The 21,874-nt window shown below is 43.5% G+C and overlaps 1 protein-coding gene across 3 annotated transcripts in view; it reads right to left on the reverse strand.

Moving 5' to 3' along the window:
• Window positions 1-21,874, reverse strand: part of MAGI1 (membrane associated guanylate kinase, WW and PDZ domain containing 1) — a 624,267-nt gene that overhangs the window by 32,157 nt on the left and 570,236 nt on the right. For all 3 annotated transcript variants that reach the window (XM_029916404.1, XM_029916403.1, XM_029916405.1), the window contains 2 exons: window positions 11,748-11,779; window positions 1,084-1,300 (listed from right to left, as the gene is read on the reverse strand). In XM_029916404.1, the coding sequence (XP_029772264.1) occupies window positions 1,084-1,300; window positions 11,748-11,779 (249 nt within the window). The remainder of the gene's footprint in view (window positions 1-1,083; window positions 1,301-11,747; window positions 11,780-21,874) is intronic.

Raw genomic sequence — 21,874 nt, forward strand, 5'->3', positions numbered from 1 at the left:
GGGGGGGGGGGGGGGGGGGGGGGGGGGGGGGGGGGGGGGGGGGGGGGGGCGGTGTCGGGTCAGTCACAAAGAGGATGGACAAAACGATTCTCTCCTTCCGCCAGTTTTAATCAGACCCTTCACCAGGCTGGGCCTCCTCTCTCACAAAACATTCTTGCCCACCTCACACACCCTGCAGGGGAGACACGGGGCATCAACTCCTTCAGGGCTGCTGCGTCCTGACCGGTCGTCCTCACCAGAAGAGCGTCAGTAATAGCAACTGCCAGAAAAGGGGGTCAGTCTGCAGCCCCTAAGACTAGAGCATCTTAGGAGCTTTCACTGATAATGGCAGGATAAATGATATTATTATGTTTCATGAACAGTCTTTGGATCGTTGAATTGAATACGTACAACATGTTGAACTGTATACGAATTATCACTTCATAATAAAAAGAAATACAGCACAAAGGCAATATTAAGTGTGTGAGAGCCAAAACGTGGCGATGTGTGCCCTCACTCACTGCTATTTATCGAAAAGGTGAAGCCAAAGGAACACACTTAACCACAGCATAAATAATTAAAGCACAAACCACTCACTGGGTTCTTTTTTCGTTTTCAAGGGGAACGTTTAAAAAGGCTGATAATGGTAAAAAAAAAATACGAGTATTCTTAAAAACTAAGAGACCGCTAAGAAAGCATTTAATTTCTTCTTGTTACTCCTGCAATCCAAACCAATCATATTTATGTTCTATGGTACATCAGAGCCGTTTCATAAGAACATGCCACGATCGCTACATGGGGAAGAGTTAATGAGATAGCAGCTCTTATCTGCCACTTCTTCTGACTGAATGGAAAAATAAACCCATTTCAATCCAGGCCCTTTATTTGACCAACATCCTTATCGAGCCCTCCCCAAAAGGAAACACATAATGGACCCTCTGCGAACACCCAGCAGATGCTATCACTACCCCGAGATACTTGCCTCTCACCTTGATGTACCTCTACCCTGTGTGCACACTGAAAATCTACTTTCAAGAAGCCTCAAGAGACAGTGGGAGCCTTGGGCAGGGGGCTCGGGAAGACAGGGGCCAGGGTGCTACTCACGTCGGTTTTCATACATGCTCCTGGACTGGGCCCAGATTTTAAAAGGATCTGGTTTTTTCTGCCCAGCGCTGTCGGTTTGATCTGGAGCCGGGGCCTCGGCAGGTGGGTACTCGGGGAGCACCTGCGTGGTGTGGCTTGGGGAGGCCGTGTGCAGGCTCCGGTGGCTGGAAACACTGTGCTGGGAACTATTCTGGCTGTCTTTTCTTTCCAGTGGTTGCTGAAAGCAAGCGAGCAAGAGAAGCAAGAAGAAAATTGTTATTGGTTCTCTGAGTGGGTGTTTCCATCAGCTTGTTTTTGTTCAGCACGTCTGCGCACGCATACATAAATATATCAACAACATTTTGGCTTCCATCTTTCTCCAGCTAATGCTGCCTGCTGATAAATCCCTAGGTGATTGGCAGACAGAGAGAGGGGCGGGCCAGATGGGAAGACATAATCACAGACCATATTGCTCTCTGGGCTGGAGCGGAAAACAAATCCAATTTCCATCATAGGTTCCCAGCTAAGACACTGGGCGCGTGTATTACAACATGTATCAATTTAGCCTCCTCATTAGTGTTGCTGCTGTTTTAAGAGGTCCCAGGGCAAGCCGTGACGTGGGGAGACCTTAGGATACTGTGGTAATTATCTAGGTGAGGGAGGATGATGGCTTGGACCAGGGTAAGGTGGCAGAGACAGAGACAAGTAGGTTGTACAGAAGGTGTGAGAGAAAAGAATCAAGGGTCGCTTCAAGCTGGGGGCCTGCTCCATCTGGAAGTCTCAAGTAGCCTCTTCCTGATACAGCAGAGAGAAGGGGGGAGATTATTTGGGCCTATGCAGTTAGAAGTAAGAGTTTCGGGGCACCTGGGTGGCTCAGTTGGTTAAGTGGCTGACTTCGGCTCAGGTCATGATCTCACGGTTCGTGGGTGCGAGCCCCGCATTGGGCTCTGCTCTGACAGCTCAGAGCCTGGAGCCTGCTTCACATTCTGTGTCTCCCTCTCTCTCTGCCCCTCCCCCACTCATGCTCTGTTTCTGTCTTAATAATAAATAAAAACATTAAAAAATTAAAAAACAAAAAAAGAGTTCACTTCTGGGCTTCTACATTTGAGTTTTCAGACATCTATCTGGACATGTCCTGTAAGAAACTGGATACGTGACTTTGAAGTTCAGGGGAGAGATAGGAGATCTATCACTTCAACATCATCAATTTTTTTGAAAAGCATAGGACACAAAATACTATCAGTCATTTAAATGTCGGGCTATTAACATCCAGAAGAAATACAGTTGGGGCTAAAAATGTTCCTGGCAACTTCCTATTTTGCATCTTGCAATAATAAAATGCCCCACTTTTACTTTTTGCCATTAGTTCTTCTGCACTTTAAGGGAAAAAGATCAGACCTTTTAAAAACTCAGGCCTGCCATTATATGTGCACTGTTACTTATAAGCATATAAGTAATTACCATATGAACAGTTTCTATAATTCTTAGCTACGCAATTTTGCAGCTGTCACATTTCACCTCTTGATCTCCTGACACTGCCGTTGCTTAAGCAACCAAAATCAGACTTTATATACGGGTTGACCTCAGGAGGTCAGCCTTGTTAGATCTGCAGCCGGTGCGAAGTCCAAGCAGCATTCAAAAGGCAAGAGTTTCATTACATTTCACTAGAATACGCAGGTGTTTGTGCTTTAAAACCCACTCAACAGAAGACCCTTCCCATTTTATGAAATGTGCTTTGTTTGAATGGTGATTGAATGCACCTAGTGGGAAGAAAAATATCTGGTGGCAGGTGAAATAATTTCAGTTCTTATTTTCTTCGAGAAAGAAGGTGGGAAGCCCAGGTGTTTAGTTTCTCCCATTCAAATCACAAATTCGGGAATCCTACCTCTCGCTTAATAGATGGCATGTACTTATGCTTATCTGCTTAAGCAGATAAAGAGGCAGAGGACGGGAAGGGCTATCTCTGTCCTCTCTTACAGAACCTGTATAACTTACGCTATTTCAGTTGTTTTGTAAGTTCTTTTGGATCAGAGCATTTCAGTTCCCTCAAGGTCCACATAGCATCAAAATCTTCCCCTTGGTCTTTCTTACAGTCAATCCTAATAACACCCTTCCTCGCGCCTCCCCAGGTATCCGTCACCTTTTACTCCCCATCTTCATGGAGATTTTCAAGCTCCCTTTCATTTAAAATTCAGGCCCCTTTACTCCCTTCCCTTCCAGTCTTCGCTTCAATGTCAGTATCTGAAGAAAGTCCCAGAAGGACAAAAACTTCATTTACCCTTGACCATTACAGATTACAGGTCTGAGTATGGATTTTGGCAAGGATTCAAAGGTGAGGAGATTGGGCGTGTATTTAATGAAGGCAGGACAGACCGCTTAAACTTATATTTGGTGTGCCTGCGGGAGAAATGTGAGTCCCATATACTACACTTGCAAAGAGGTCTCGGCAATTCAAATAAAATAAAAGAGGCTGAGTTCACGTGGACTCAGGGGGACAACATACTGTGGTGAAGGCAGCAGAACCCACTGAGGTTTGGACAGGGACGACTACTACTGCCATTCCCCCATATCGATGTCGATCCCGTTTGAGGATGAAGTGTTCAGCTCAGCCCTGCCCAGATCCGCATCCCAGAGACTTGGAATAAAACCTGGTTTTGCCAACTTCCAACAGTCCTTCCTAAAAGCACGTCTGGCTCTTGGGGCCAGCTCTCTGATTTCTGCCCTCCCTGAAGCTCAGTGGCTGCCCTCTTGCTTCCCCAGGAGACACGCTGAAGATTCTGAGTCAGAAAAGTTAATGAGCATCCATCCTCCGTTCTCTTTTGCCCGTGTGCAGGAATTTCCCTTCTTTGTGATTGTTGCAAGGGTCTCGGTTATAAATAAGCATGCGCAGCTGAGCCCATTTTTGGTGTGTGTACACACTGGCCTAGAGAGGGGAAAAATGGGGTTCAGGGTAGCTTTCTCCCCCTCTTACACTTTCCTGTATTGTCTACTTTTTACAAGGTATAAAATTCTTTTTAAATGCTTGTTTATTTTTGAGAGAGCTAGAGTGCAAGCAGCGGAGGGACAGAGAAGGAGATGAGAATCAAGCAGGCTCTAGGCCCTAAGCTGTCAGTACACAGCCCCACGTGGGGCTTGAACCCTGAGACCCAGAGATCATGACCTGAGCCGAAGTCGGATGCTTAACCGACTGAGCCACCCAGGCGCCCCGTCTACTTTTTATAAGGCATAGATAATGCTTGTTATAATCAAGACAAAATTTAAAGCTGTTTTCATTTTGAAATAACCCTTGGTAAAGAGAATTAACGGGGCTTTTACTTTTTATATTTTGGGTAGTGTTTTATTTTTGTTCTCTGGCAAGGAGGAAAAGAGTATTTTAAATATAAAAGCAAGTAACGACAGAGATTAAGGACCTCCGGAGTTCACCCTAAGAACTGCATCCCTCCATTCAAAGCCCACTGCCTCGTGGTTCCTCAAATGAGTAGCAAATGCCAGACTGTGGGACTAGTCTATTGACACTAACTTCGTTTCACAGTTAAAGTCAGTCTCTGACCCCTGAATCTTTAGGTTCCTTCATGTCAGGGTGACCCTTCACAAAGCCTCACTGGGACCCACAGTGAGCTGCCCTGCAGGGTTACCTGAGGGGAAGGTCACCACCTTCTTCCTTTCCCAGAGTGACTCTGGAGTCCCTGGAACCCCACCCTTAACCTCTGCCATTTACTCCCTCTTTCTGAACTAGAGAATAATTTCTTTCTGGCAATCTTGCCAGACAGAATCTGGCAACGGGCTGGCCTTGTCTCCCGCAGGGAACGCACATGTGTTTTTACACACATGCCCACAAACACACACGTACAGACTCTGTCCGTTGCCTCGTGGCTTCCCCGGGCCCTCTGAGGGCTGTCCCATCGTAACAAATCTCTGACACGGAGGACCTGGAAATCTCGGGTTTTAACTGCAGAAACGACTTTGCCATGACCATGGTGTGCAAATGAAGTCTACCAGAAATGGCTTGGCCATTTATCAAATGTTAACACCCTTTCCCACTTCCCAATAAATGTTTGACTTTGGTCCAATTTAACACAAAATGACAGAATGTGGAATGAGTTTGTAAAACTGTCTCTGAAACTGCATCTCTGCATCCCTTTTAAATGCCATCTAGACTCTGTCCCTAAATCTGGAAAATAGAAGTAAATAAGCCACCACCCTGAGAATATGCTCAAAAAACTGTCACCACTTCAAGCTATCACTAGATGACATATTCTAACCCACACTAATGGGCTAATGCACAACATTCTGGAAGCTGTTTAGATTTAACCTCACCTTATGTTTATTTTCAAGTTCAATTGCAAAAACCACTTAATTTGAAGATGCATTCTGTATTTAATATCTTGGTACTCTAAGTTTTTTGAAGCTATATGCTCTGTGTATGTGCTAGAGTTCAAAATATGCCTTTCTTTCCTTTCTGTGAGCATGCTAATTAGCTTTGACGTTGTCTTTGATCTGATTAGAGCCCAGAACTGTCCAGAAGAAACGTCAGGTTTATGTAGCTCTCAAATTAAAGTCAACTTGTACCTCTCCGGCCACCTGGAATTATCTCCCAGGAAAGACCAGGGGCATGAGAACAGATTCCCTTGTGAACTAGTTATAGCACAGGATCAGATTTGCATCTGGTGGGATTGTCCTTCTCCTCATTTTTCCAGGTGAGAAACTGGCCCAACGAGAAATATCTGTAGTTAAAGAGACATCTCAAGTCTGTTATTCGATGCATACTGGGCACCATGCGAGGACCCAGCACACAAATGATAGAACGTCCAGACTAAGCCCTTGGAAGTCACTATCCACAATGCATATTTATTCATTCATCCAATATCTACATACTGGACACTTACTCTGAGCCAGATTCTCAGGAATAAAATGTATAAGAAAGAATGAGATGGTACCTAATCTCTCAGAATTTATGTTTATGTGTCTAGGTGTGTGTGTCTGTGTGTGTGTTGATGGATATTAATCATAAAATCATTAACAGTTTGATAACAACATACTGCCATGTCCCTTAGGTGGGTGGTAGGGAGAGGCTTCTGGAAAAACAGTCCATTAATGGAACCAGCATGTGCTAAGTCTTCAAAGCAAAACCGACCATGGACTGTCTGAAGAACAGAGAGAATGTAGGGGGACGTGGCAAGTGAGTGGAGTGGGGTCACCTGAGATGCGCTTGGAGACCAGATCCTGCAAGGCCTTTGAGGGGTGCTTTAAAGAGTTTAGGCTTCATTCTTACTTCAGAGGAGAAGAAATCCACTCATGGATTTAAAGCAGGGATGTGCCAGGACCCAAATGACTTATAGAATGTTTGGTCTGGTACTGAGGAGTGACGAGGTTAGTGTGGAGAGGAGGAGAGGCAGAGAGGGGAGGCTACTGTGTAGTCTTTGTGAGAGACCCGAGGCGGTTTGCACGGGCAAGAGCAGTGATCGGGGGTGGGAAGAACATGTGAAGTCAAAGACATTCTGTGCCAGATTCAACAGGCACTGCTGAACAGAGGGCGGGGCAGGGCAGAGGAAGAGGAGGGGGAGGGGAAGGATATCCTGGAACCATGGACATCCAGTTCCCAGGTCTCTGGCTTGAGCAACTAGTTGGAAAGATGTGCCACACACTGACATGGAAATTTCCCATGCTAGCTGTCGTCACTATTCTAATTACTTTGGAAGGAAGATTTTTATCCTTAAATATCATCCTCAGTTGATTACGAAGAAAGAAATGGGCTCAATTTTCAAACTTTTGTGGCCACAGAAGTCCTTGGCCACACACTACCCACCCATTTGTGTCATAAGATTTTTTAAAATAAGATTGTACCAAACCTCCCTAGAACAAACGATTTCCTAACTATTGACAGGCCAGGGCAACTGGGAAGATGCAATGGTTTGTATAAATGGAAATAGGAAAAAAAATCAACTCATCAGTATTTCACAGAAAGATTTCAAAATGAAGGTACTTATAAAGTGAGCTGAAAATATTTGCTCAGAAGAGCAAATGAATACAGACAGCACTTAGGAGCTTAAATGATGAAAAGAATTCATGTGGCTTAAAAATGACAAATCGATCCATTTTAAACCAAAATTATTTACAGTTCACTTATCTGCCAAGACTGAAGGCCACTGCAGTGATTTACATGGACAACAGGAAAAACTCCAAGTGCTGATGAGATATTAGGTCAATGTCATTAGAGGTTGTGCTAACATCAGAGACTCAAATACAAGCCAAAGCAGAGGATGGTCTTTCTCCTTGACTCTTTCTTTTATCATTTACGAGTCTAAGTCAAATAATCTCTTCCAAAAAGGCAGAAGAGGGGAGTTCATGGAGAAGAAAAGGAAGGTATCGACTGGATATGAAAATGAATTTTGGTTCAAATGGAATGTTTGAAAGAAATCTAATGCAAAAGCAAAGCCTATTTTCTAGGCTCCAAGGGGTTGAGGGAGTACGTCACTCTGAGAAGTTGAGGGACCAAGGACACTTACATAAGCAACCCTAATCTTTCTTCTTTCTACTACTCATTGTGCTTCTTCGTAGCTCTGGGGAGCTAAGACCACGAGGAGAGTTGGAAAACCAGGCAGGATACTAAAACTGGGTGATTGGGGTTGGGGTCACTGACTGGGCACATTACCTGAGAGCTCTCTCTCTCATCTCTCTTAACAACTGGTTGTTAGCAACGTCCTTAGGGTCCCTTCCAGGGGAAAGGAGCTGAGGACAATGGAACAAAAACCTGTCACTTGCGTTTCCGTTCAGCTTCCCAGAGGCTGCCTTTGCTGCAGTTTGTGGAACAGACTTCCTCGGTCTCTCTGACGATTGGGGTTCCTTGTAGGACAACTTAGTGAGAAGTTTTTTAGTAGTAATGGGGGGAGTTTTGTCTTCTTTATGAATATGGTATGCTTTCTATTATGTGACAATAACAGCTAAGAAGTTATGGTTTCCTGCATTGCTTAGGCTGCTGGGGAACTCAGAAAAATTCCACAGCTTGATCATAGCATCTCAGCCTTAGGTCCTTTCTATGGCTTTGTAAGGACTATTTAACTTAGGTTGCTGTAATTAAGGGCTGAGTGATTTTCATGATGTGTGTACTTGGTTCTAGATTATCTTCTGCTTTTTTCACTTTCGAAGGTTTCTGACTTTAGGTCCCAAGAGGAGGATGCGTACATATCTGGCTGTTTATGTGGCTATTGTTTCTCTCTCCCCAGTTGCCTAAGGGCAGGAATGTTTTCTGGTTTAGATCCTGTTGTACGTTCCCACTGGGTCTGGCATATAGAAGATCCTCAGTTAATATAGGCTGATGCACCAAACGCATACAAAGTTTGATGATTTGTAACGACGAATCCATTTTTTGAAAGGAACAATCAAAACATTATTTGTTTGTAAGCCTCATGAAGAAATGCACAGGACTAACCTATTTACCATAGGATTTCCGGTGCCTCACACCAAACCTGACACTTGCTAGGTTCTTGATACTAACTGCTAAATAGATGGATGGGTGGATAGATGAATAGTTGAGGAATGAGTGCATAAGAGAGAAATGCATGGATACATGTATGCATGGTTTCATGGACAGATGAATGGATGAAGGAAGGGAGAAAGGGAAGTTATAGTTGGGAATTGAACTAGAGAGAAAACAAAAGTGAATACCGACTTAAAATTCAGGGTTTGATGTAATATTTAGAGTTTTAAATTCCTTTTTAAAAATGTTTATTTATTTGTTTTTTAGTAATCTGTACACCCAGTGTGGGGCTTGAACTCATGACTTCAAGATCAAGAGTCACATGCTGTATCTACCAACTGAGCCAGCGAGGTACCCCTAGGGTTTTAAATTCTTACAAAACCTTCGTGTGTGATTCAGAACAAGAGTCTTGGTTAAAGAAGTTTCCAGTCAGGATGATTAAATTGGGCCTCACAATCCGTTTTCCAGGGAGGTCTAAAACCTGACAGCAAATATGTCTTATTTTTGTCTCTGTGATGTGGCAGAAAAATCCCTGATGTTATGGTATGAACATCCAGGTATTAAATGAGTACCATTTTATGAAGACACTGCCATTGTTCCCAATGAGGACAGAGCCCATAAACTCAACATTTTAACTAAATCTCATAGGTGAAACCGCTTGTTAAGAGTAAGCGAGAGAGGCTGCCCAGGAGGGGAAACAAGATCAAAAAGTCCTTTTATTCTAATAAAAACCCAACTACTTAATTATTGAAAACATTAAAAAAAAAAAGGTATAAGGCAAAAGGAAGCTGTCAGTCACATGAGTGAGTCAACAATGTCAGAGGCCTCTAAGAACAGAGAAAAAACATGGTCCCGGGTGAAGACCGTATATTCACAGAGCTACTGGTAAATCTCAGCATGTAATAACGGGGCGCAATTGCCATGCATTCATTACTTATCCTGCACAATGGACCCCATCTGCTGTGATGTGCCTGGCTTTCTGGTACCATGACATCCAGCTTTCCCGTGGATTCCCTTCAACCCCACCAGAAACATCTCTTCCTCATCGGTCTCCCTGGCAGGACACCATCAAAATTCTAACTGGGGAAGGGAAACAGCTTTCAGCCCACCTGTCCAGAGCCCCCATGGATCACAGATGTTAGCAGTGCTCTCCTGGCAATGGTAGACCATGGCTGATTGTTCCCCAATTGTGTACGGTGGCTGGCAGTGTGTGCCAGTGATGCTGTGAAAACCATCATCTCTGTCCTGGCACAGAAATCAGGTAAGGACAAGCCCCAGGCTGGGGGCTTGTTCTTTTCTAACCCGGCAACACACCGGGCTCTTAGCTTGTGGTAATTAAGAGCCAGCAGACTGTGGGCAAAGCAGTTAAGAGCGCTTTTTTCCTAGGAATGCAGCCGGAGTAATTGGCTTGCTGCTTGCTAATGACACGGCTTCTACAAAAATAAACTGTCAGAGGGAATTCTCTTAACTGACTTGGTGAAAGCAGGCTCTATACCTGTTTGATATCCTTTGAGTTCAGCAGTGAATTCCAAAACACTTTAGGGAAGAAAAGATGCAAATGGAATCCACAGAACGCTTTTGCAAAGTAAGTTTAAATGGGATGCACAACCCAAAAGAACACCTTGCTACTTGATGTCATGCTCCCTGGGCAGACCTGCCGTATCTTCCCTCCAGTAGGCTCCTCGTTAAGACTCTTCTCCATGTGGGGTGTGTAAATTCCGTGCATCACATAAAATGCTTGCGCGTCGGGGAGAAAAAAAAAGGATGGCTAACTCAAGCTCCTGTGACACATCTTTTTGATCTGCTTCTATTTTTCTGAAGTCTGAATAGGCTTCTGACCATGACCCGGGGGTGAAGACACATGTGTGCCATGTGCATGCATGTACATGTACGTGTACACACACACACACACACACACACACACACACACACACGTCGCGCGCACACTCCTGAACGCTGGCATCTCTGTGGTTCCAATGTGGACACCTACCAGTGCTTTTCAGCTTAAACATTAACGCAGACTGACAAGGGAAGCAGCCCGAAGTCACATGTCCTAGACACCACAGCACTGTGCCATTGGAAAGCACATCAATTATTGCAGGTTTTTCTCTTTGGACAACTTAGGAGGGGAGCTTAAGAATGCAAGGCGCTTCTTTGCTCATCTCCTTAATAAACTTCTGCTTCTCGCCGCCAGGCTTGGAGACAAGGTGGAAAGAAAGAATTCCACTGCAGCCCCGTGAGCTGCAAAGTTTTAACGGTTCTCCTTTCCGGATGGCAGAAAGCTGTAAATTTTCCCTCCCCCAATACTCTAAGCCACATGGGAGTACCTCTCTTTACCCGAACGTTAATGAATCGGGAAGCTTCTTTCTCTTGGATCAATTTCATAGGTATCGTAGTTTCAGATTTTGAGTTTTTAAGTGGCATTTTAACTTGTTGTCAGTGCGCTGGGAACAGAAGCTCACCCCACCAAGCAAAACACCACAGCCTCTAAGCTATTAGCTAACATGTCAACTAGGTAATGCATCTTCAGGGAAACCAGATTAGAAAGGACAGCAAAACATTGATTTTTTTTTTAAAGAATCCTATACCTGCAGCATAATGCTGCTAAAGCTGGCCAAACAACAAAGGGCGTTTCGACAGCAAGGAAATGTCTTATTCTCAAAGCTGGGGCAGTGAACAGTGTTCCACGTGAGCGTGCATGCATAGACAGGGCAAAGCAATTCTTCTTTAAACCTGCAGCCTTTTTAATTTTGTAAATAATTCATCAACCAATGCATAAGAAAGCTCAGGGAGAGAATCTGCCCATGTGAATGGGATGGAAACACCAGTGAAGAGCAACCTTACCGGGGGAAGCAGGTGGAGCTTTCCCCCACCCCCCTCCCAAAGGAAACAATAGCATTTGTATCAAGTTAAAACACCCAAGAAACTCATCCATTTGAACCAGAGTTGTAATGCATTTACACAGAGAAGATTCCAAACATGCATTCTTTAACGTGGCTCCAGCAGCCTGCCCACAAATCACTATACAGTTAAACCCAAACACCTTCTATACCAAACGGACCCTCAGAACTCAATCAAATAAGCCCCAGCTACTGTCTCCTGCATCTCCTCTAAAACACATTTCAGGAAGTCAAGCCAGACAGCGTCCCTTCCCATCACCAACCCCCACCCCCCCCAAACAAGAACGAAGTAACTGACAAGTCCTTACCGACTTTGGGCTCTTCTTGGGAACTGGCAACCCTGGAAAAAATGCAACAAGGAGGGAAGAGGGGAAGAAATCATTAGCATATAAATGTTACCTTTTCCTTAAAGAACAATCCCCAGGTGTTTCATGGCAACCTAGCCATCTGCAGAGTTATGTCAGATTTCTCCCCAGCATCGGAGTTACCAGGCTGTTCATATCGAATCAAAGCAGAGGGAGGAGGAGAGCGAGAGGCAGGAGATCTATCTGCATTAGCTATGCTGGCTTGTACTGCAGCAGCCTGGAGGCTGGGAAAAGAAATTCACAGACCTCAGCGGCCTGGGAAATTGAACACTTGGACAGAATCTCAAATGCTCTTCTGGATTAAGAGAGACTTAACTTACAATTAAGTCCAGGATATTTCCTTTCCACACGATCCACTTGTCAATTGAAGCGGACCAATCAGGACAGAGGAAGGGGTGTATATTTAGTTGCAGAGGAGTACATGGTTAAAATTAAATTTTTCTTTCCTTTTTTTCTTTTGGTCGTTTCTTTCCTTCCCTGCACCCCCCCACCCGCCCACCCCCCCTCTGCTGCCTTTCGGGAGAGGAAATGCCTTCTTTATTTGGATGAGTTGAACACCAAAACAAAGACGGATGCTCTTTTGCCAGCAGAGAACACAAATTCAACGTGCTGTGGGACCCCCTCCTGACGATGGGCATACCTCTCCGTGCACGTCAGGCACCCAAGCACACTCCTGTTTCGCTTGTTGGAAAGGATGCTGGCTGGGGCCAGACCCTCAAGGGGGAAGCAGATTGCTGGGGGAGTGAATGAGAAAATTTCATGGAGCTGAAAGGAGATAATAATGGAGAAAGAGAAAGGCAGAGGAGCAAAAGGTATTCACTGATCCTCGCTTGTTCTTCCAGAACCCTGTCTTTCATGAGAGGGTGAGAGCTAGAAGGGGCTAGTGATTGCCTCACACTTCTAGAAAAGTCAGCAGCGATGAGGGGAGATGTATGGGAAGCCTGCCAACAGGAGAGTGCAGCAAAGGAGGGCTAGAATGGAAAAGAAGAGCATATAATGGTGTTTCAAAGGTAATCATTTCTGCCAGCTGTCCTCTCATGTTTTATCTTTTCTTTTTTTTTTTTTTTGGTTTGAGCAAGGGTTCGAATGCAAAATGCAGATCCCATCTGCACGGGGCACAAAAGATATACTTGTGATCTGGTGATTTTGCACTGGAAACGTCAACCTTTTTTAGCAAATGATCCCCAAGGAGTGTGATGATTTCAATGCCTTTGGGAAGTGACTTGTCAAACCATGAGCTGTGCTAAGTTCAGCACAAGTAACACGAGGCAAAGGAAGTGGGTGAGTAGGAGGAAGCCAGCAGAGGAGTGCTCCGAATGTGCCCACTGTGAGTGAGGCATGGCTTGTCATGGACTACTTGTCCCCAAAGGCACTGGGGACACTCTTCTGGCAAGGCTCATCACATCTCCACCAAAACGAGGTCACCACGGCCTAGCCAAGTGGCTCTCAGGCTTCCGAGTACATAAGGAGAACTTAGAGACTTTTACAAACGCAGAATCCTGAGCCCCACCTTCAAGGGCCAGGGAATCTAAGGTATGAACAAATCTTCCAGGAGATTCTGATGACCACAGTTAAAGAGACTGGGGTGCGGAGAAGAGTAGACTCTTTCAAGTCCAGTGACATTACAGAAGGCAGACCTTCATCAAGTTGGCTTTAGAGCCATCCATGCTTCAGAGTCTCAGTTTATGAAACAGAGATGAGTTTCACAGGATGACGATGCTTAAATAGACCAAACATTTTAAAGCCTCACACATGGCACAGAGGAGCCCCCTCAACTGTCAACCCTTGCACCTGCCTTTGCGAATTGACACCATTCAGGAAGGAAGTGGTTATGGCCATCTTCCTCTCACTAGGAAAAGTCATCTGCCTAAAATATAGAAAATATTACAGGGAAAGTATTTTACCTGTGGACGAAGATAACTGTGCTGAGCAATCTGGTTGGGTCACTGTTCTTTAGAAATTATGAGGTGCTTTTATTTGTTCATTAATGTGATTCCTTAAGAAATTTTATTCAGTTTTATTAGTGTTGGTCACTGCATATACTTCAAGGCTGTCTAATATTACGTTCTTGAATTCAGATTTTGTTTCTAATTCTGACTGACCTTCTTTGTTAAGTGGAAGAGGCAACATTTCACTGTAGTTAGCTTTTACCAGCTTTGTCTTCCCCCAGAATCCCAGTGACTCTATAAAAATGTGTCAAGAATCTCCAACGAAGTAGGAGGAGTCAGGGAAAGGGGCTTCGATCTGTGCGCTGCGAATCATTTATAAAACTGGCCAACTTATATTCCTGGTCTCTGAAGATTTTGTGTATAAAATAACGGGCACTTTTCTTTCCCTATCATACAGGAACACACCGAGGGTGCAGGTACAAGGAGGCTCACAGCAGCACTGCTGGCATGAAAGAAACCTGGAAAGGACCAGAGGTTCTAAATGAACTGTGGAACAGCCAACCTCCAAGGCAGCGTGCAGAGGTTACAAGCAGTGAGTATCTTTCCGAGTAACACGGCTGGGCCCCGAAACACGAGGCTCCATGCAAGTAGCTTGTTGCAGAAAAGGCAGGTGCAGGAGAAGGCGGTGTCTGGTGGGCAAGGAGAAGCAGGGATCAGAAGGGCTGGCTGAAGTGGATTTAGCCTTAATCTAGAATTCTTCAAGAACACCTTATGCATACCTTGCTGAGACAATATTTAAACATAAACTAATATGTTTAGTTTAAACATAAACTAATTAAACCCTTCCATTAAGTGTACAAAACCAACCAGTCTGAAGAAAACTGGGATAATAATCCGTTTCCTTTGAGGAAGCCATCCATGCAAATCCTGAAAGATCCCAGCTCACCTGACTATACAAGTTGAATTTTACAACAAGTAAGAAAAACTTTTAATTTAGAGAGGAATTTATTCCTCTCTACTTTGTTTTTCAAAAGCTACACCTTTTCAGGAGCCAAAGCTGGCCATAAATTAGTATTCAAAGAGTCAAAAATCGAGAGACTCTATTTGAGTGCTTTTTAAAAAAGAAATCAAGGATGTGCTTTAAGTCCACATAGTCATTAAATCTTAAAATCTAATGAATATGAATGCGGGAACAAAGCTCCTGATTACAATTTATAATATATTTTAGCCAAAACTACTCAGACGGTTTGAAAACAGCTGGGAGACCTCACGGAAAATACTCAAAAAAGGTCACCCTTTGGCAGAATTTTCCAAGATCCAGAAAGCCCAGGATGTGGTTCTTACCGAGCGAGAGCCGAGTGCTGGCCACCCCACGCTGGATGGGCGACAGAAAGCAGCACGGCCTCACACTTCACACCATGATGGTGGTTTTCCCAGGACAAATTACACCTTGTGTTCCCAGGGGCAACAGGAAGCTTGTGTTGTGTAAATCGTGTCAGATGCTACATGCGAGGCATATGGGAAGAAACAGCACCTGCCGTAATGGGCTCACTTGCTCCCTTCAAGGAAAGGAAGGGGGATTTTGAGAAGAGGCAGAAGAGAGTCCACGGACGGCACCATCTGCTCTTAGAGCCTAGAAGGTGGCAAATGCTATTTCAAAGGGGTCCCAGAAAACATTTATGGGGAAGCGTACATTCAAAGTGTGAGTCTGAGTGTCATTTACACAAGTGAGAAAAGGTGGGACCTGAATTTCCAAAGTTCCCTATGAAAAAAGAAATGTCCTTTTGGAGAAAACAAATGGCAAATTCTCTGTTAGTGACTGGAATCTGACCAAATAACACGAAGAACTCTTTCCTTTAAAATACCAAGACCATAAAACCACGCTACTGAGCATGTTCTCATACAACTAAATGGCAAATGTTATTCTTGGTGAAATTTTATAATGGTTGTATGCAAAACGCTACAGGAAAAAGTAAAAATATAACAAAATATATATATATTTGGAAACAAAGACTAGAAGGTTACATGCCAAACCTTTGGCTCATGGGATCATGGATGGTTTTACTACCTATTTGAATATCTTCTACAACCAAAGCTTTATTTTTTAAGAACACACATGTACACACAGATGGATACCACAATAAACAAAAGCCTATACAACCTTTTTAAGTAAGATGAATACAGCAAATTTCAGAACATTTTACCGCACTCTTAAATCTCAAGAGCCATCAATCACCTCTACAGCCTTCAAGAATTGCTTACTTTCCCCCCAAATTAATATATACATACAAAGTTTCTTTAAGCACCCTGTGAGATTAAGACTTGTGTTTATCCTGCTGACTAAATGGACGGAGGGAAGATGTTGAAAGCTCAGCTATGCTTCCCTGGGGGCCAAAGAGAAGCCAAGAACTGCCCTTCTGGCACCGAGATGATCAAGCCTGAATTGTGGAAAGAAATCAGACTTCTCTGCACCTAACTTCCTCCAGGGTACAGGAAGTGAGAATGTCAACCAACCTCACTAACTGAAAGAATGAAGAAAAAACCATCCAAAAGGCTTTGAAAGGGTGAATCATAATGTCACTGTCATACGCAAAGTGGATCTGCAAGTGATAAAAAATGTACTAGGCCATTAATTTACATTGTTTTTCTTGTGATATTCAATCCACTGCGTAGTTGGTCTCTAGAGGTGAGGATTTTAATGGAGATATTTTGGTTTCCTCCTTCGCATTCTAACACACACTAAGTTGCTAATCCAAATGTCCTAGAACACATGGGATTCTTTAAAATTTTGCATCGCAACATTTGTGATTGAAAACAGCACTGGTGTTGAATCAGGAAGTGCAATGTTCAAGGAGCATGTGACTGCTACCTATAGTGAAAAAGAGAGAGACTAAGAGAGAGGGACAGAGATGAATTGATCCATTGATGGAGGCAATCAGGTGGTTAGTTCATGGAGACCACTGAAAGCCACGGAAAAAAGTCTATGAGAATTGGGTCTGGAGCTACTCTTATATTCCAAAACGGAATAGACTGAGCACATTTTCATCTCAGATCCCACTATCTTCCTTACGCTAAAACACATCAATATGTAATCCTAAATGCCAGACTCAAAAATTATAGCTTATTTTATGACAATAAAGTCATCATTAAGGGTTTGTTTTAAGGAAATAATCATAGAGGCTCACAAAGATTTCTCTAAAAAGATGTTCAGCAGAGTATTATTTAAAGAAGATAAAAATTGGAAACAACTTCTAAGAACAGATGAATCCATTAAAAATGGGTACAGTGAAGAACATTTAGTGATGTGGAAAAGTAGTGATGATACAAGATATTAAAAGCAGGAGGGACGCCTGGGTGGCTCAGTTAAGCGTCCAGCTTCGGCTCAGGTCAGATCTCACGTTCCTGGGTTCGAGCCCCGCATCAGGCTCTGTGCTAACAGCTAGCTCAGAGCCTGGAGCCTGCTTCAGATTCTGTGTCTCCTCTCTCTGATCCTCCCCTACTCACAATGTCTCGCTCTGTTTCTCAAAAAAAAAAAAAAGGATAAAACTGTACAAAGAATACAAATTTATTGTAAAAATAGCTATATGTATATATCACTCACATACATCATGCACTCAAAGACTACAAGAACACGTATTAAATATTGTTTCTATTCTAGAATTAATAAGTTACTTATATTGTCTTGAGTGTTTTCCAAGTTTTCCAGACTTGACACACAACTGCAATTATAATCAGTGAAGTGTTATTCAGTGAGTCTGGACGATGGAATGTGTTTATTCACGTTGGGGCAGTGCTAGACTAAAAATCAAGTGGAGTTTGTTCTAGCTCTCTCTTGGCTCAATGACTACCATTCTATTCAAGTGGCTGTCTTATAATTCACTGGGCCATGGCCTTGATTGAAAATAGGATACAGAAGCTGTTAGGGCCTCTCTGAAGCAAAGCTGCATGGAAGCACATCATTTCGTGCATCATTTCTAGCGGTCTCTGAAACCTTGACCAGTAACCTTGAGAAGCCAACTCTGTTGGGTTCTATGAACCTCAGGTTAAATCATCTTGTCCAAGCACATGGCGATGGTATTAGATGCCACTTCCGGGGTGAGGCTGACTTCTGCTAAGATGAGGCCTCTAATAAGGACAGTGCATATCAAATGCTGTATCTGCAAATAGAGAGGATAATGAGAAGGATCACGGAGAAAGAGAAAAGTTGCAGTGCTCGCTGCTGCTTCTTTCTTGGGAAGATCTAAAGGGCACATGTAAACATTATTTGAGGAGGGAAACTGCAGTAAAGGACTTTGCAGCACTCTGATATTTATTAGCAAAAATGCTGCTGCCTGAAAGAATAAAGAACCTAATAGGGTAATGTATTGGGGGGCAGGGGTAGGCCGGATGAGCATGGATCAAAACACTCAGAGACGCATGAAGGAGCAGGGGTGCAGGAAGGACAGAGTGAGAAAATCCGCGATGTCCTCAGCCAGGCAGAACTGATCATTACTTCACTGCAAATGAAATTTGAAGTCCCAAATGAGGAACTTTAAATAACTAACATTAATGGCTAGTCACCCTTCTTTAAATTTTTTTAATGTTTTATTTATTTTTGATACAGACAGAGACAGAGCATGAGAGGGGGAGGGGCAGAGAGAGAAGGAGACACAGAACCAGAAGCAGGCTCCAGGCTCTGAGCTGGCTGTCAGCACAGAGCCTGACGCGGGGCTCGAACCCACCAACGTGAGATCTGACCTGAGCCGAAGTCGGAGGCTTAACCGACTGAGCCACCCAGGCGCCCCGAGTCACCCTTCTTTAAAGAGCCACCTGCATCATCTCTACCAACTAGTTTTTTGTTAGTTAGTTTGTTTGGTTTGCTTATTATAAAATGTATAAACAGGGGGCACCTGGGTGGCTCAGTCAGTGAAGTGTCCAACTCTTGATTTTGGCTCAGGTCATGATCTCACAGTTTGTGATATCAAGCCCCACATCGGGCTCTGCGCTGACAGTGTGGAGCCTACTTGGGATTCTCTCTCTCCTTCTCTTTCTGCCCTTCCCCATGCTTGTGCTGTCTCTCAAAACAGATAAACATTAAAACAAACAAACACATATAAACCAGTATTGCATTTAAACTCTACTCACCCTACTGATAAAATGCGAAGGAGGGTCCAGAAAAAACTGCAAAAGGTAGGTACACTCAGCCCTAATGTTTTCCACTGGAGATAGGAAAGAAATTCACTCCCTCCCTCATTTAACCAAACTGTGCTAAGGGCCTGCACTATGCCAAGAGCTGGCATTAATTAAAGCAATGAATAAGGTCTACAAGGTCCTGTTTTCACCGGGCTCACATTCCACGGGCGAACAGAGAATATATATAACTTAGCAAATAATTTCAGAAGGATAGTTTCGGTGATGAAAATGAAGCAGGATCCTGGAAGGGGCTGTGCCTGGGATGCAAAGCTAGTTTATCCTGGGTGGTCAAGTGTGCCTTTTCTGCAGAGCCAGGATCTGAGCTGGGAAGGAACCGTCTGTGTGACTGTTCACCCATGCAAGATTTATCGAGCTCTGCCCTATGCCTACCGAAGCATCACTGAAGAGATAAAGGTAAATCAGACATGGCCCCAACCTGGATGAGTTCACAGTCTGTCTTTAAAAAAAAAAAAAAAAAAAGCAATAGATAAAATCGAGTGTGGTCAGTGCTAAGGGCCAGGATGGAAAGAAGCACTATTGCTCTTGGGAGCAGGAGAGAAGAAAGCAAATCCAATATGAAGAAGAGGGTGAAGGGGATGAGTTTAACACTGAAGGAGGGCCGGTATTTAATCGTGAGGTAAGGGGATTGGGAGCACCATGTGATGACAGATGCTTGACTGAAAAATGACGATGAGCTTTTTAAAAGTTTTTAATTTTATTATTATTTGTTTTCATTTTTATTTACTTTTGAGAGAGAGAGAGAGAGAGCGAGCGAGCATGAGTCGGGAAGGGGCAAAGAAAGCGAGCGACAGAGAGAATCCGAAGCAGGCTGCAGTCCTGATGCAGGGCTCAAAGTCACAAACCACGAGATAATGACCTAAGCCAAAGTTGCACACTTAACTGACTGAGCCACTCAGGTGCCTCTAAAAGTTTTTTTTGTTTAAAGTGAAATCAGTGTGCCAACATAAATTCAAGACCAATTTGAACTAGAGTACATTTTCACTGAAGGATCTTACATATGCTCCATGTCTCAAGATTGAATCCATAAAAAAAAATTAAAAAATGGTTCCAGCTTACACATTTGTTTTTTCTCCTTCTTCCTCTAATCAAATACTATCACCAAGCCTGTGGTATAATGTTTCAATGCAAATATGATATGAGCTGCCAAGAACAAGAGCATCAGCCCCAATGTCTCCAAAAAGAGGAAGACATTCTTTCCTTTGGGGACCTAATAATGATCATTACAAAATATTATGGACATCATAATTTAAAGGGATGACTGGACCTCAGATCTCTGGAATAAGTAGCTCCTGATGCGTGTCAGTTGGCATTCGGTAAGAAGAATATGGTAGCACGGCTTTACAGTGACAGAGAAGTCGGCTTCAGTTACACAGTACATACAGCCTAATAAATATGTCCCGACGAGAAATAAATGGCTTGCAAGTCTGGTGGCTGCTAATGGTTTACAGAGCCTTTCACCTCAAAGTCATAAGCCTTGAACTGGCACAGGTGAGGAGAGACCCAAAGTCATTAATACTTTGAGCCACTCAAAAGTTCTGTCACCATGCAATTCCTGAGAGATAAATGGTCACTTCAGAATGGTCTATGAAATAACTAGTGCTACTGTTGTTGACTTCCCCAAACATGTGGAACACACCATGAAGGGTCAAAAACTTGGCTTCTCTTCTCATTTGTATATTTTTGTAAAAAGGAGGTCTTCTAAATGCGGAATAAAACTAAACGAGTAGTAAAATTAACTAACAAGAACTGAGAGCTTGCCTTTTGACATCTACTTATTCTTCTCAACTGCTGAGTTCAGTGCTAATATCATCCCTATTTTACAGATGAGAAAAACGGACACTGATGATTAAGGAACATGGCCACAGTCACACACTCAGGGGAGCAGCTGAGAGCAGACTTGGTCTAACGCCAACACTGTGCTTTTGAACACGGATCTGTACAGTCTCATTCAAAGATGCTTAATCCATTCTGGATCACAGCCCACTATGAAGGGGTGTTTATACATAAAAAAATGCATTCATAAAAATTTTGCCTACAGCTTCATGGATATCATCCTATTGGTCAACAGGTTACGGTATCGTGAACCCATAATCGTGATGTGGATTTAGGAAGAGGTCCCTTTGTAGAGATAGCATGGGAGTCTAGGCATGGCCAATCAGGCTTCTCAACTATTTTACCTCAAGTCACAGTACCTAAATCATGGACCATTCAGGGCTACACATACCAAAAATGTAACAAGATTGGTCTCTGAGTTGGGGGCAATGAAGCAAGTCTTTAAAACTATCAGCTTGGCTGACATCCAAGCCCTATAAACTATAGTTTCCAAAGTAGGTAGGAGCGTTTCTAGCTTGCAAATGTATCCCGACACTACCCAATAACATAATTTTAAAAAAATTAGGTGCAGGAGAAATGAGTTCGTCAGAAGTAGGGTGAGTTACGGCATCTTCTTTCCAGAAGGGGAAAGAAAAAGAACTGTCAACTGAAAAAGACCACTAATTTGTCAAGATGTACCACGAAGCCCAGCTTTCTTCTCCAGAGAAGATTCCTACCAAGATCTACTCTTTGAGGGTGGAATTAAGCCACTTTCTCAAGTGGTTCCAAGAAAGCTGTCTACTCCACATTGGTTGGAAATGTGTAGTTCAGGTAGTAGGCATAGAGTCTTATCTTAGTCAATAAACGCTTCTACCTCTGAGGAAGACTTTCTGCCTGCCATGCCGAGAGCTTGGCTTTCCTAACACCTCTGTTCCTTTAAATAATTTTTTTAATGTTTATTTTATTTTTGAGAGACAGAGAGAGTGTGTGAGCAGGGAAGGGGAAGACAGAGAGGGAGACATATAATGATAGCAGGCTGTCAGGACACAGCTTGACGCGGGGCTCGAACTCACGAATGAGGAGATCATAACCTGATCTGAAGTCAGACCCTTAACCAACTGAGCCACCCAGGTGCCCCCCTAACACCTGTATTTCAAGTGTGAATTTCATTTCATG

The sequence above is a fragment of the Suricata suricatta genome, chromosome 12 (assembly GCF_006229205.1).
Source record: "Suricata suricatta isolate VVHF042 chromosome 12, meerkat_22Aug2017_6uvM2_HiC, whole genome shotgun sequence".
NCBI classification, from domain to species: Eukaryota; Metazoa; Chordata; class Mammalia; order Carnivora; family Herpestidae; genus Suricata; species Suricata suricatta.